Raw genomic sequence first — 16,097 nt, 5'->3', positions numbered from 1 at the left:
CCGCCCTCCTGACTCCTGGAGATGGATGATGGGAGTCACACCCTCCCCCGGTGTCTTCCTCACTATTGTGTAATCCTGTGTATGGAGAGAGACACTTAGGGAGAATAATTCCTTCCTGACTCCAGATCTGACAATCAGTAGAAATCCCGGGATCAATAACCGTCTCCAGTAATCTGGGGCCATAACCTGGAATATTATTACACTCAGGACAGACATCCAGGATCCTCTACAAATCTTATAGGGAATGCCCATGACAACTCCTCCTGGCAGAGAGCTGCACACAATCACTGCTCTTACAGTAAAGAATCCTTCTCTTCCTCTTCTGGATTTCCTCTTCCCGATGTCGGACTTGTTACATAACACAATAAAGCTGATAGAAATGTAGAGGAGTTACCTCTCCGCTCAGCAGGGAGATGATCTCCAGGGTGAAGTGTAATAATCTTCTGGTGGTCTCGTCCTCGTCCATCCTCGGGGTCATTCCGGAGAAGGAGGGATGAACACTGGATCAGCTGGAGGGATCTCGTCCTGCCGGCGTCTTCATGATAAAGGAGAAGATGGAGATCACAGGGGGGACGGTCACCGTGGTAACTACACAGCCGGCGGGGGACGGTCACCGTGGTAACTACACAGCCGGCGGGGGCGGTCACCGTGGTAACTATGCCTCCAGCGGGGGCGGTGAGGTGAGGAGGAGCCGCTGCACATCCCCCATACAACACTGAGGAGCCGCAGTCACATGGAGCAGGAGCCTCCACAGGAACAGCTCTGATCTCACCCCACACTCTCCTCTCACAGATTCACCACAAACCCTCCCTGTAATCTCACCGGAATGGCGGGAAGCGGAAACCTGCTGCTGGCTGATAACAGAGAGCAAGAACTGCACACAACCAGGCCAGAGTTGCACACAACTAGGCCGGAGCTACTGCACTGAGAGCGGGAGGACCTGTGGTGACGTCACCGCCATGTGATCAGGGGGCGGAGCTCAGGAGAGAAGTGGTGAAGGACCTGTGGTGACGTCACCGCCATGTGATCAGGGGGCGGGGCTTCGGTTAGTGATTGTCTCCGCAGTGTTTCCTCACAGACTGTAATGATTCTATAAAGTATAAAGTTATTATAAAGATGAAGGAGCTGTGATGAGGCTGCGGTCATGTGACGGTGATGACGTCACCGCAGCTCCTCCCCCTCAGGGGTCATTGCCCCGCCCAGATCTGCAGATGATCCCGGCGCAGTCGCTCCTCCGGCTCCTCCTCCCTCTGACGTCACATAGTGGCCGCTTTCTCCAGTGATGAGGATTTCTCTGCTCCCGCAGGTTCTGTAAGTCCAGTAGTCTCATCAGGTCCACATCTATAGTAAGTTCATCTGTTTCCCCAGTCAGGGCTCGCTCTCACTTCAATCTGATAAAACACCAGACTGCGTCCGGACCCAGTAATCCTCGGATTCTCTGCTCAGCGGCGTTTTGTTTTCCAGCTCCGATCGGATCGCACGCACCCATATAATCTACAGGTGCATGTGAAACATTGCGCTGCACTCAGATACCACCCGAGTGCAGTGTGATTCCCGCCAATGCCAGCACCAGAGGAGATGGAGATAGTGATTTCCCCGTCCCCTCCGCAGCCGTGCGAGAGGATCAGAGCATGGAGCACTGACATTCGGCTCCCGCTCGCAGCAGAGCAGCAGCGAGTGTCATTAGCATATCGCATCGGGGGGTCTCGCATCGCACACCGTACGCTAGTGGGACCCCGGCCTAAGAGATACGTCTGTGTCTTGTATAGCAGAGCGGAGTTGTACAGATACCTGTCTTTACGTAGGCTCAGGTTCTTCCGGGGGCGACTCAGCCTCAGCATCCTCCCGCGCCATCTCCTCCTCTCCATGTTGTTGTGCAGAGTTCTCGGCGCCATCTTGTGATCAGGGTCTGGCGAATTTTTAATATTTTAATTATTATTTTTTTCTCCTATTTTTTTTTAATTTTAATTTTTTTTTATTAAAATGTTCTAATGCTGATAATTTAGTCGTCCGTTCAGATATTAAAATATTCACCCAATGACAAATGAAAGCAAACTGCATGGATTTATATAGTGTGACCCAAGAGAGTGGTTAAAAATAAAAAAATAAATATATACTTGCCCTCCGATGGCCCGCGCTGTCTTGTTTCGCTCGGTGCCCGCAGCAGTGGATTGAAAGACCTGCCGACGTCAGTGTCGCGTGACCCGTCACATGACTCTGACGTCAGCGCAGGTCCTTCAATCCACTGCAAAGTGCCGGGAAGCAAGGAGGAGCGCAGCGCGGGCCGCCAGAAGGTAAATATACATTTATTTTTATTTTTTTTTTACAGATTTTTTAATGGTACCTGGGTATGGATGAGACTCTCCTGTCCTCTACACCCGGGTACCATAAGCACATTAGAACGCGCCAATAACGCAAGTACAGATGCAGTCTTGCGGAATTGGTGCATTCCAATGCAAGTCAATGGCGGCGAAAACGCAGCATTTCCGCAAAATAATTGGTAGTGCTGCGTTTTTTTCCGCAATGATAATCTGCAGCGCAAATTTTCCCTTCCCCCATGACAGCACACCTGAGAGAGGATCTGCCCTTCAAGAACAGGAAACCATCTGAAATAAAAGGGCGGCACCTCTCCCCCGCTTCAGTTGGTTTCCTGTCCTTGATGGGAATCCTCACGAAATAATCAGGCGGCTGTTATGCTGAAGAAAACTTACCCAGGCCTGTCCCGGCGCTGGAAGAGCGGGCTGTTTTGTCCGTGGCGCTGGCCTTCAGGTGCTGGTAGAGCCGTCCGCAGGTTCCCCGGGGACCTGTCGCACGTGCTGGCGCAGGCGGTGCATAGGTCCTGGGCTTCCGTACACCGCCGCGCCGCCCTCCCCCGGCCGCAGTCATGTGCCTCTGACGTCATGGTGTGGGGCACGCTGGGTAGGGCGTGCCCGATGACGTCCGGGGTGGCGCCGAAGGAAAACATGGCAGCGCCTTGTATAATGCCGGCCGGCATGGCAAAAACGCTGGTGGCGTTTGCGAGGGGAGAACGGCGCCAGGGGGAGGGGCCTAATTACCGGAAGGAGACCGCAGGGACCAGGAGGTGGCTGACTTCGCCCGTCTCCCTATAAAGAGGAGCACCTGGGGTCAGAACGCTGCTCGTCATACTGTCTGACATGGAGCAATAGCAGCTGTCGCCACGGCCACAATCGCTACCACCTTCATCGCCACCTCTGTCTGCTCGCCGGTCTAGAGGGTCCAGCGGAAGGAGCAGCAGTCGTCCGAGTCAGAGGGGTAAAGCTTCTCATGACTCCACGGTCTCCAGGAGGGATGCGTCGCGTATCCTGAAAAAGCCTTCAATTCCGGTATCCGCAGTGGCGGGGTGAGTGATCTTCGTGAATGTCACTAGATATATTTGCTAATGGGCTCCTACTGTGTGTTTAAATCACCAGGAGGAACCCAGGAAAGTAACCGCCAAGAAGCGGAACAGAGAATGTGCCATATGCAAATGCCCGCTAGCGATAGACTGGCAGAAGGAGCTCTGCTCGGACTGCATTCAGAAAACTATTTGTGAGGGCACCCCGGAATTTGCAGCCAGCCTCAGATCGGTTATCAGATCGGAGGTAGAGGGCTCCCTTAAAACAATTTTGAAAAAAAGGAAAATCATATCTGATCCTTCTTCTGACTCTGACTCCTCTGTATTATCGGATGTACAGTGTCATAGTGGGGCCTTATCCTCATCCTCTTCAGACAGCGATAGAGGGGGGAGACCATGCTTCTCTATAGAAGACACAGACAAATTGGTAAAGGCTGTCAGAACCACTTTGGGGTTAAAGTAAGATAAATCCTTTAAGTCCCTAGAGGATATCATGTTTGCAGGGTTAGAAGAAAAGAAAAAACGCACCTTTCCGGTGAACGCTAAGGTCCAGGCAGTTATCAATAGAGAATGGAGGAAACCTGAGAAAATAGGAGCCTTGCCTTCATCCTCAAAGAGGAAGTATCCCTTTGACCTAAAGGACTCTGAGAACTGGGACAAGGTGCCAAAAATTGACACTGCAGTGTCTAGATCATCAAAAAGATCGGCACTCCCTCTTGAAGACTCAGGGGTGCTTAGAGACCCCTTAGACAAGAAGGCGGATACCTTTTTAAAACATGCCTGGGAATCCGCAGCAGGAGGTCTAAAGCCGGCCATTGCAGGAATATGTACCGCTCGTTCCCTTATGATATGGTTACAGCAGTTGGAAGATCAGCTGAAAAATAAAAAGACCTCAAGGGAAAAAATTCTAGCCAGCCTCCCCCTGTTGCATGGTGCAGCTGCCTTCCTAGCAGATACCTCTGCTGGGTTATCAAACGCGGCTAGACGAGCTCTGTGGCTCAAGGGGGATGTCCTGGGGACTTACAATCAAAGTCTAGACTGTGTTCTATCCCCTGTGACGGCCAATTTCTCTTTGGCAAAAAATTGGACGATGTCCTTGAGAAAGCAAGTGACAGAAAAGAAAGGTTCCCTGGGTTTTCGGCAGATGGCAGAAAGACCTATTTTCGGAGGGGGAAATTTAGTAGAGGTCGGCCCCCGGGAGAAAAAAGAAAGTGGGATTTTAAGAACAAAAAAGAGTCCGGATATATGTTCTTGGGTCCCTCCGCTGCCTCCACAATGACGCCAGGCCACAAGTTGGAGGGAGACTTTCTCATTTTTCTTCATGCCTGGGAAAACATTTCCTCCAGTCCCTGGGTCCTCAACATAGTGAGAGATGGACTAAGGATTCAATTGGTTCAGCAGCCATGCCGCTCGTTTGTGATAACTCCGGTAAGAAAATTCCCAGACTAACAACTGGCCCTAGAATCAGAGATCTTGAACCTGTTGAACAAGCAAGTGCTATGCGAGGTACCGGTCAGTCAAAAAGGAAAGGGATTTTATTCCCCTGTCTTTTTAATAAAAAAACCGGACTGTTCATTTAGAACTATTATAAATCTAAAGGGCCTCAACCGGGTTGTAAACAACCATACGTTCAAAATGGAATCAATAAACTCAACAATGAAGCTTCTTTTTCACAATTGCTTTATGGCAGTGATAGATCTCAAAGCCGCGTACTATCACGTCCCAATTCACCCAGGTCATCAAAAGTATCTAAGGGTTGTTCTTTACATTCATGGAAGTCTCAGACACTTCCAGTTCCAAGCTCTTCCCTTCGGGTTGTCGATTGCTCCAAGGGTATTCACCAAGCTGATAGCCGAGGTAACAGCCTTTCTCCGCATTCAGAATACAGTTATAATTCCATATCTGGATGACTTCCTTACAGTGGCTCTCTGAATTCCCCACTATATTTCACAACTGAATCAAGTCATGGCTGTCTTGCAGAACTTAGGCTGGATGATCAATGCCCAAAAATCAAGGCTAGAGCCCGCAAGGATGCAGGCCTTTCTGGGGTTTACCCTAAACTCAGAGTGTCAGACTTGTCTTCTACCCGACAGCAAAATAGACAAAGTCACAAATTTGGTGTCAGCTGACATACACACCCCAGACATGTCCTTAAGGAAGGCTATGTCCCTGCTAGGTACTCTAACATCTTGCATTCCGGTGGTCAAGTGGGCCCAATTTCACACAAGAAACCTTCAGTGGGAAATCTTGTCAGCACAAAGATTGTTAAAAGGGTATTTAGAAGGAAAGGTACATCTCTCCTTGCGAACCAGGGACGCCCTCTTGTGGTGGACAGACAGGTCAAATTTATCTCGGGGGGGGGGTCCAGTGGGACACACCAGTACAAGACATCACGACCGATGCAAGCAACTCAGGGTGGGGCGCACACCTAGAAAATCACATGATTTAAGGCCCTTGGTCATTCCTAGAGAAAAAGGGGTCATCAAATCTAAAAGAACTATGGGCGGTGAGAAACGCTTTAGAAGGCTTCCTCCCTTTACTCCAGGGTCGCCATGTTCGTGTTATGTCGGACAACAGAACCACTGTGGCCTACATAAACCACCAGGGGGGAACAAGATCTTATTCTCTTCTGGAAGCAGTAGGCAGGCTTTTTCGAATAGCGGAGAAAAATCTTCTATCTCTCACAGCGCTACACATACGAGGCATAGACAACGCGAAAGCAGACTTCCTAAGCCGCAACAAGTTGAGACAAAGGGAATGGGCCCTGAATCCCAGAGTATTCCATCAGATAGTACAGCTGTGGGGTCTACCAGAGATAGATTTGTTCGCCAACAAAAACAGGAAAGTGGAGAAATTCTGCTCACTAGACCCAAGGGGAAACCCTTTGGCAATAGATGCTCTCCAGATTCCTTGGAGCTTCAAGTTGGCCTATGCATTCCCGCCAATAGCTATGATACCTTTGGTGGTGAGGAAGATCAGAAAGGATCAAGTGAGGGTGATTCTCATAGCCCCCTTCTGGCCAAAGAGTCCATGGTTCTCCCTTTTGAGGATGATGTCACAATCAGACCCATGGATCCTACCAGAGACCCCGGACCTTCTAGCTCAGGGACCAATATTCCATTCTCAAGTGAAGGGTTTCCACCTAGCAGCATGGAATTTGAGAGGGCAATATTGACGGGCAAAGGGTTTTCATCAGGTTTAGTGTGTACTCTATTAAAAAGTAGAAAGCCCATAACCACCAAAATCTACGGTAGAACATGGAGAAAATGTTTACATTTTCTAGGAAAGCCATTAAGCCAAAAACCTCCAATTAAATCCATCCTGGAGTTCTTACAGAAGGGGTTTGAGTTAGGTCTAGCTACCAGTACACTTAAGGTCCAGGTTTCTGCCTTGGGTGCGCTATATAACCATAACTTTGCAGCCAATAAATGGATTACAAGGTTCATTAAATCCTGCGGTAGATCTAGGCCAATCTCAATACCCAAAGTTCCTCCATGGAACCTAAATTTAGTACTTGACGCACTAACTATGGAATCCTTTGAACCAGTTCAGGAGTTGTCCGCAAAATACATAACTCGCAAAACAATCATTTTGGTAGCCTTAACATCGGCCGTAGAGTAAGTGATTTACAGGCCCTATCCATAAATCCTCCATATACGCAAATATTTGAGGATAGAATAGTATGGAGGCCTGATCCAGCCTACCTTCCTAAGGTTGCTCTCAAGTTTCGTAGATCTCAGGAAATTGTTCTGCCCTCCTCTTGTAACAGCCCAAAGAACCCAGGGGAGCAAAAGTTTCATAACCTTGATGTTAGAAGGGCTCTATTACAATACATAAAAGTAACTAGCCAGTGAAGGCGTAGCCAATCCCTGTTCGTAGCCTTCCAGGGGAGTAGGAAGGGGTATGGGGTGACGAAAGCAACTATAGCCAGATGGATTAGGGAGGCCATTTGCTTAGCCTACTCTACAAGTAACACCCCGATCCCTGACGGCATCAAAGCTCACTCCACCAGGGCCGTGGCTACCTCCTGGGCAGAGAAGGCAGAGGTATCGATAGATCAAATCTGTAAGGCCGCTACGTGGTCATCACCATCTACCTTTTTCAAACACTACCGTTTGGATCTATCCTGCCTATCTGACTTAACCTTTGGTAGAAGGGTGCTACAAGCGGTGGTCCCTCTCTAAGGTGTTTCTTTCTCCAAAATTCTCTCAGGTGTGCTGTCATGGGTGAAGGGAAAACACCAAGGTTACTTACCGGTAGCCGGTTTTTCCAGAACCCATGACAGCACCCGTATATTCCCCCCGCCCCTTCTTTCTCACCATATAGGTGTGCACGTGTGTTCGGTGTTATTTGATGTGGTGTTGGATTTGTATATAACTCTTTTTTTTTTATGGAGGTCCTCTCAATGCTCTGTAACCAACTGAAGCGGGGGAGAGGTGCCGCCCTTTTATTTCAGATGGTTTCCTGTCCTTGAAGGGCGGATCCTCTCTCAGGTGTGCTGTCATCGGTTCTGGAAATAATTGCAATAGTAGGTGGAGCAGTAGGCTTGGTATTGTTATTTGTTTGGTTGTGTGTAAGAATCTCCCTAGCTCACAGGACTGGAGAATCGGTGTTAGTACTTCCTTAAAGATCTGTCTTCCGAGGCTCAGAGGAGACTGGGACAGGACCAGATCCGTCTTTCGAGGATCAGAGGAGACTGTGACTGGATCAAATTTAGAGTCTGAGAGGCACTAGATGTGCTGAAGAGAGTTCTGCGGTAACTCTGGCACAGTGGTTGCAGTCATCGGGACTGGCAACAGTAAGGAATTGATTAACCTAAAGGGCAAGGCCCCAGTTCCAGCATGTGAGATAGTGGAGAGACTGAAAGGGAAAGAAGCAGTAGAGGGATGTGAAATAATATTGAGGAAATTTGGAAGAGAAGGAATGGGAGAACTATATCTGCAATTGGGAAGGATAGTTGAAAGATGAAAACAAACTAGAGCAGGCTAGGATGTGGTTAGAAGTAGCAAAACGTCTCTCAATGAGTGAACATAAATCAGAGGAAACCAGGTATGGAACTGTCTATGTAATCTATGATAGTTTGAAAAACTCTCAAACCCCTGTAGTCTCTTTACCTGATGTAAATTCTGCACCCCCTTCAGCACCACCGCCTTATGCTGGGTCAATGGGATGGACTTGCAGACATTGTGGTCATCAGAATTCCCCTGGGGTTAATTGTTGCAGGTTCTGTGAGTCTTCACACCCAGGGACAACACCCAGGGTTCCTCTGTTCTCTATGAGGACCACTAGTCATGTACAGTTTCAACCTCCTAAGATGGTTGATAATGTTCCGGTACACGATCCCCCCCCCCCCCCAAATATGGCCAATAGAAACATATCGACCTTGGTCCCCCAGTGAACTTATTGCCCTCGCTACACAGCTCCCAGATCCCCGAAAACCCCCTTAACATTTAGAATGCGCCTCCATGGTGTTCAGGAGGCATATTGGGCCACATGGGATGATCTAGTTTCTGTCATTCTGCAGAAAGGCAGTGACCCCTTATGGAAATTACTCAGATGCTGCCAGGCCAGGAACCAGCCATTAAAAATACACCAGAGTTGGGTCGGGTGTTTATACAAAGGATGGAAAACTGGGCACGGGCAGAGCAGGATAAAAAACAAGACCTGTTACAAACTGTAGTACAGGATAAGGCTCAGTCAGTCTCAGAATATGCCTCTGTATTAGAACAAATATGGTTGGATTTTGGATATGAGCATAATGATGATAAGGATCGCAGATTATTGTTGCAGTGTTTTTATGAATGGTCTTATACCTACGGTTCAGACTGCAGTACGCGCTACTTGCCCGGAGTGGCGCAATATGCAATGGGTTGATTTAAAGGAAATAGCCCGAGGTGCTGAACTAGAAAGCATGTCAAAGAAAAGGGTTAACTTGGCTCCTGTGCAGCCCAGGAAGGGAAGATGGGGAGGGAGAGGAGGAAGTAACCACCAAGGAGGAAATAGAGATTACAGCAATGTAGAATGTTGGTCTTGCCGGCAAAAAGGACATATATCCATCAAATGTCCCGCAAAATCAACAGCAACTGCCCAGCCCCCTCCATAGGAAACTGGCAATCCAGATGTCTCCCTCTGCCCCGTTGTCACCCCCCAGGGACCCACACTCACTGTCCCCATATCCCTGGGGGAGGGACAAACTATTTTATTCATGGTAGACACTGGAGCTGCCCGTACAGTATTAATGCAAGAACATGTTCCAGAGGACATTTTGTCCCCCGACTATGTGACTTGTGAAGGGGTAGAGGGACGACTTACTAAATTACAAATGACTCATCCTCTCCGGTTAAATTTGCATGACTCAATTTCAATTGTAACCCAGTTTCTAGTTTCCCCTGATGTGCCTTTTAATTTGTTGGGAACAGATGTGTTGCAGAAAATTGGGGCCTGCATAGAATTCACTCCAAATGGCCCCAAGATGACTACCCCCTGGATGATGACACATTGTGTAGTCTTCTGTCCCTAACAATTCCCACAGTTCTAGACCATACAGACTCTAAACCTCATTCCCATCCTGTTTGGCTTGAGGATATACCCAGTCAATTGTGGGCATGTAGCAAACTTGATGTAGGAAAACTACCCATCCCTCCGGTGACTGTAAAACTTAAACCAGGTGCCCAACCCCCCTGTATAAAGCAGTATCCTTTAAGTGCTGCTCAGGATGCAGCAATACATGAGAATGTCCAGGAGCTTTTGTTAAGAGGTCTAGTTATTCCGATAACCTCCCCATTTAACACTCCCCTGTACCCAGTCAAAAAGAAAACCCCACCTGGACAGCCAGTAGCCTATCGTATGGTACATGATCTTAGGGCATAGTTTTTAAGGTTGAAGGAAGACTAAGTCCATCTAGTTCAACCCATAGCCTAACTTGTTGATCCAGAGGAAGGCAAAAAAAAACCATGTGGCAAACACTAAGCTCCACATTGGGGAAAAAATATTCCTTCCCGACTCCATACGACAATCAGACTAGTTCCCTGGATCAACGCCCTATCGAGGAATCTAGTATTTATAACCTGTAATATTATACTTTTCAAGAAAGGCATCCATGCCCTTCTTAAATTTTAACAATGAATCACTCATTACAACATCATGCGGCAGAGAGTTCCATAGTCTCACTGCTCTTACAGTAAAGAATCCCCATCTGTGATTATGATTAAACCTTCTTTCCTCCAGATGTAGAAGATGCCCCCTTGTCCCCGTCTCAGGCCTCAGAGTAAAAAGATCAGTAGAAAGGTCTTTGTACTGTCCCCTCATATACTTGTACATAGTAATAAGATCACCCCTAAGCCTTCTTTTTTCCACAGTAAATAACCCCAAGTGTAATAACCTGTCTTGGTATTGCAGACCCCCCTGTCCTCTAATAACCTTGGTCGCTCTTCTCTGCACCCGCTCTAGTTCAGCTATGTCTTTCCTATACACCGGAGACCAGAACTGTACACAGTATTCTAAGTGTGGTCGCACCAATGACTTGTATAGAGGTAAAATTATGTTCTCCTCATGAGCATCTATGCCTCTTTTAATGCATCCCATTATTTTATTTGCCTTTGCAGCAGCAGCCTGACACTGGCCACTAAACGTGAGCTTGTCGTCCACCAATACTCCCAGGTCTTTTTCAGTTACAGTTTTGCCCAGTGTTTTACAATTAAGCATATAATTATACATTTTATTTCCTCTGCCCAAGTGCATTACTTTACATTTATCCCCATTAAAGCTCATTTGCCATTTATCAGCCCAAGCTTCTAGTTTACATAGATCCTCCTGTAATATAAAATTGTCCTCCTCTGTATTGATTACCCTGCAAATATTGAAATATTACTCTGTATGCCCCCTACAAGGTCATTAATAAATATGTTAAAAAGAAGGAGGCCCAATACTGACCCCTGTGGTACCCCATTGTTAACTGAGACTCAGTCTGAGTGTTTTCCATTAATAACCACCCTTTGTTTCCTATCACTGAGCCAATTCTTAACCCACATACATATATTTTCCCCTATCCCCATTGTTCTCGTTTTATGTATCAACCTTTTGTGTGGAACCGTATCAAAAGCTTTTGAAAAGTCCATATACACAACATCCACTGCATTACCTTGGTCCAGTCCTGAACTTGCCTCCTCATAAAAACTGATCAGATTAGTCTGACAGGAACGGTCCCTCGTAAACCCATGTTGATATTGGGTCATGAGGTTATTCTTCTTCAGATACTCTAGTATAGCATCTCTTAGGAAACCTCCAGGATTTTACCCACAGTAGAGGTTAAGCTTACCGGCCTATAATTTCCGGCCTGCAGTTAATGCAGAAACTATAGTGGATACTCCACTTGTACCCAACCCCCATACTCTCCTGAATCAGGTCCCCTCCACAGCCACCTGTTTCACAGTGATTGATCTGGCCAATGCTTTTTTCTCTGTCTTCTTGTCCATGGAGTGTACCTCTTATTTTGCCTTCACCCACAGAGGTGCTCAATATGCATAGGCAGCCCTTCCTCAGGGAGCTGCTAACTCCCCTTCCTTATTTTCCACATCCCTAAAGACTGTACTCGATAACTGGTGCCCCTTTGATTCATCCACCATACTCTTACAATATGTGGATGACCTTCTCCTTTGCTGCACCACTGAGCAGATATGCCACAATGAACCGCAATCTCTGCTGATATTCTTAGCAGAAAATGGGTGCAAAGCTTCAAAAGATAAACTGCAATTGTGCAAAGTCCACAGTCACTTTCCTTGGGCATTGCCTGTCTCCAGGCATTAAGCATCTCAGCCCAGGGAGGATTGAGGCTATACTAAAAATACCCCTTCCAAGATCTACCAAGTCCCTTCGGGCATGCTTGCGCCTAGTCCAGTACTGCCGTCTCTGGATGCGAAATGCCTCTAGTATTATGGCCCCATTGTTCCAATGCCTCAAAACTGAGCCTTTCACCATTAATTCTGAGGCTATTGATTCATTTTACACCCTCAATCTCACTCTTTCTGCCTCACCAGCTCTAGGTATACTGAATTATGACAAGTATTTTACTTTGTACTGCCACGAACAGGCTGGACATGCGTCTGGTGTCCTTACCCAAGAACATGGTGGTAGGCAGCGCCCTCTAGGGTATTACTCTGTAACCCTAGATCCAGTCATTATGGGTTCTCCTACTTGTGTTAGAGCTGTGGCAGCTCCTTCAGAACTTGTTAAAAAGACAGAGGACATAGTGTTAGGAAGCCCCCTCACACTTCAAGTTGCTCATGCTGTATCTGAAATACTTCAACAGGCTCAGACCCGTCACCTCTCAGCATCAAGGTTGACAAAATATGAAGTCTCACTCCTTACACCTCCCCATATAACTATCAAACACTGTAATGTTCTAAATCCAGCTACACTACTTCCAGTGGATTTAGAAAAGGGAGGAAAGTATCAGGATGTGGAAGAGGGAGAGACCATGAGCCAAGATTTGCCCCTGTTTTTCAAATTAGCAGATGAGGAAGCTCAGTTTGATATGGCACATGAACATGATTGTCAGGCATTGATGAAAGCTGAAATAAGGGACTTGGTAAATATGTACCACTCACTAACCTCTCTGCTGAATATTTTGTAGATGGATCCAGAGCTTGGGACAGTGAACAAGGACGGTTCACCGGGTATGCAGTAGTCCACAATGGTAAGGCAGTGATACAAGAACCACTCCCCTCCAGCTGCTCTGCGCAAGAGGCAGAGCTTAAAGCACTCGCTGCAGCGTGTAATCTGGGAAAAGGTAAAGAAATTAATGTATTTTCTGACTCGCAATATGCTTATGGTGTTGCACATGACTTTAGCGCCATTTGGCGAAGCCGTAATTTCTTAACCTCTGCTGGCAAACCTATAAGGAATGAACGAGCGGTTGAGCAGCTACTCGCAGCACTCACCCTTCCCCAAAGGGCAGCCATAGTCAAAGTGTCAGCACACACTCAGGAACAAACTCCCCTTGCAGTAGGGAATGCTTTGGCCGATCAGGCGGCTAAGGAAGCAGCACGATTACCTCTGACAGAGATACTGGCTATCCCAAGTGCGGGAACCCCAGGAGACTCAGTCAGGGAGTGCAAGAAGCCCCCTTTCAAATAAGGAGACATCCCCTGCACCGGCCCCAGTGGCCGTGGACCTCGAACTACTGCAGGGCTTCCAGACCCAGGCTTCCCCCAACGAGCAGAATGCATGGGTCAAAGTGGGCGCCGTACAGTCAGTGTCAGGGGTATCGCAGGTAAACAAACGTATTTGCCTTCCACGCTGCCTGTTCCCCATGATGGCTGCCCTTGCACATTCTCCGGTGCATAACTCAAAGGGTGTTATGTGTGCAGTGGTGCTGCAAAACTGGTGTGCCCCAGGGTTCCCGAATACAGCTGCAAAGTATGTTCAAGAATGTCTAGTTTGTGCAAAACATAACCCTGGTAGGCCTATTCGAGTCCCACGAAAATGCACACCAAAACCAGATTACCCATTTCAGAGACTGCAGGTGGACTACATACAGCTACCTAAGGTGGGTAATTATGAATACGCCCTGGTATGCATTGACCTTTTCTCTGGGTGGCCAGAAGCTTGGGCAGTGACTAAAGCAAACACAAAAACTACTGCTAAAAAATTGATCAGTGAGGTGGTTTGTAGATATGGGGTGCCCGAAACTATAGAAAGTGACAGAGGAACCCACTTTACTGGGGAACTAATGAAACAAATCATGGTCACTCTCGGGATAGAACAGGATTTCCATGTTCCCTATCATCCACAAAGTAGTGGGAAGGTGGAACGTCTCAATGGTACCTGGAAGCTAAAAATCCAAAAATGCATGGAAGAAACTCACTTGTCCTGGGTAGATTGTTTGCCCATAGCATTGTATTCAGTGAGGACCGCCCCAAGGGGGAGGGAGAAGCTGTCCCCATATGAAATACTGTTTGGTAGTGTCCCTAAGACAGGGTTGTTTTTCCCACAGCAGCTGCAGGCCTCCTATGGTTCTCTCACTGAATATGTTCTGGAATTGCATAAACATTTGACTGTTACTCATAATCGTGTTCTTTCCTCTATCCCAGACCCCAAATGCCTCAGCGGCACTCACATTTTGGTACCAGGAGACTGGGTCGTGGTAAAGAGACATATGAGGAGACCACTGGAGCCCAGATACAGTGAACCATTCCAAGTGCTGTTAACCACTGCCACTTCGGTCAAGCTTCAAGACAAGGACACTTGGATCCACGCCAGCCATTGTAAAAAGATTTTGAACCCCAGCAGCAGCAAAGATGATGACCCTGTTTGTTTGGACTATGGTGATAGCAACCGTACCCCTTGCCCTAAAGCCCCCGTCTCACATAGCGATATCGCTAGCGATATCGCTGCTGAGTCATGGTTTTGGTGACTCACCAGCGACCTCACCAGCGATGTCGCTGTGTGTGACACTTTGCAACGATCAGGCCCCTGCTGTGAGGTCGCTGATCGTTGCAAAGTGTCCTGGACCATTTTTTGGTCGTTGGCCTCCCGCTGGTGAGCACACATCGCTGTGTGTGACCAGCGGGACCAACGATCTGGCTGGTAACTATGGTAAACATCGGGTTACTAGGGGCACACGCGCACTTAGTAACCCGATGTTTACCATAGTTACCAGCCTGCTCCTGCTTGCAGCAGGCTGGTAACGGGAGCAGGACATCGTGGAACGATTCTTTCCACGATATCGCTGCTCCCCTGATCGCTGGTGAGCCTGCCTGTTTGACAGCTCACCAGCGATGTATTAGCGATGCAGCAACGATCCCTGACAGGTCGTATCGTTGTCGGGATGGCTGCTGCATCGCTTAGTGTGACGGGGCCCTAACTCTCCATGAAGTACTTAAAGAGAACTGGGATAACAAACTGATAAAGCATCACCAAGTCTTAATCCAAGACATGAACTCCTATGACCGTCCTAAGAACTGTTGGATATGCACCCATAGTCCAATATCCTCCAATACTATCCCTTATTTAGCTATTCCAGTGACTTTGAATGAAATGTTTTACTTAAGTAACCACACTCTTCCTATTAGATTAAGAACAACAAAGAAAACGAAGGCTGTAGGTCTAACTGTAGCTGCTTGGGCGACTGAGCCATGGTTGTTGTTTAACAGGAGTGGTCCACCTTTAAGTCAGACTGAAATGCCTTGGGCGACCAGTTGTGTCGACCTCTCCTGTTATCCGAACTTTACCTCTTGCAGCTGTATTCAGATAAAATCCAGAGGGTTTCCTTTCTCTACAGCTGACTATACAGAGTGTAATGGATCGGCTACCACTACTACGCAGTGTATAGCGGTTGATGCCACTCTCAATCCTAAGCTTCATTGTGTAAATGTCACCTTGCAAAATCTAATACCAGGTTTTACCTCAGGGAAAAATTATGGAACAATTAAGCACCACCTTGTTATCTAAATGGATTGCTAGTCTGTTCAACAACATTGTGGTTGGAGCACCAGAGAGTTTATATATTGTATGTGGACATCAGGCTTACAAGTGGTTACCCAACAATTTCACAGGAGTTTGCACCCTGGCCTTTCTGACACCTTCTACTTTTACAGTACCACACACAAGAGTAGATATTAAAGCAATCCCACTACACACACTGTGCAGACGACAAGCCCAGACCAAATGGTAAACCACATCTTGTAGAAATGGGGGTGGCTAACAAATTTTTTAGTGTTTTATTTATTTACCCATTCATAAT

At 47.4% G+C, this 16,097-nt stretch overlaps 1 protein-coding gene across 1 annotated transcript in view; it reads right to left on the bottom strand.

The window, feature by feature from the left end:
* Positions 1–16,097, bottom strand: part of LOC141274224 (uncharacterized) — a 154,612-nt gene that overhangs the window by 40,626 nt on the left and 97,889 nt on the right. Inside the window, exons 11-13 of the mRNA XM_073686288.1 lie at positions 6,436–6,600; positions 3,884–4,135; positions 395–791 (exon numbers count right to left, since the gene is read on the bottom strand). Of these exons, the coding sequence (XP_073542389.1) occupies positions 395–791; positions 3,884–4,135; positions 6,436–6,600 (814 nt within the window). The remainder of the gene's footprint in view (positions 1–394; positions 792–3,883; positions 4,136–6,435; positions 6,601–16,097) is intronic.

Source organism: Phyllobates terribilis, unplaced genomic scaffold, assembly GCF_046119375.1.
Source record: "Phyllobates terribilis strain yellow unplaced genomic scaffold, ASM4611937v1 Scaffold_1__5_contigs__length_1240528914, whole genome shotgun sequence".
In the NCBI taxonomy this organism is placed as follows: domain Eukaryota; kingdom Metazoa; phylum Chordata; class Amphibia; order Anura; family Dendrobatidae; genus Phyllobates; species Phyllobates terribilis.
The sequence above is the reverse complement of the archived record's forward strand: the minus strand, read 5'-3'. Positions and strand labels throughout refer to the sequence as shown.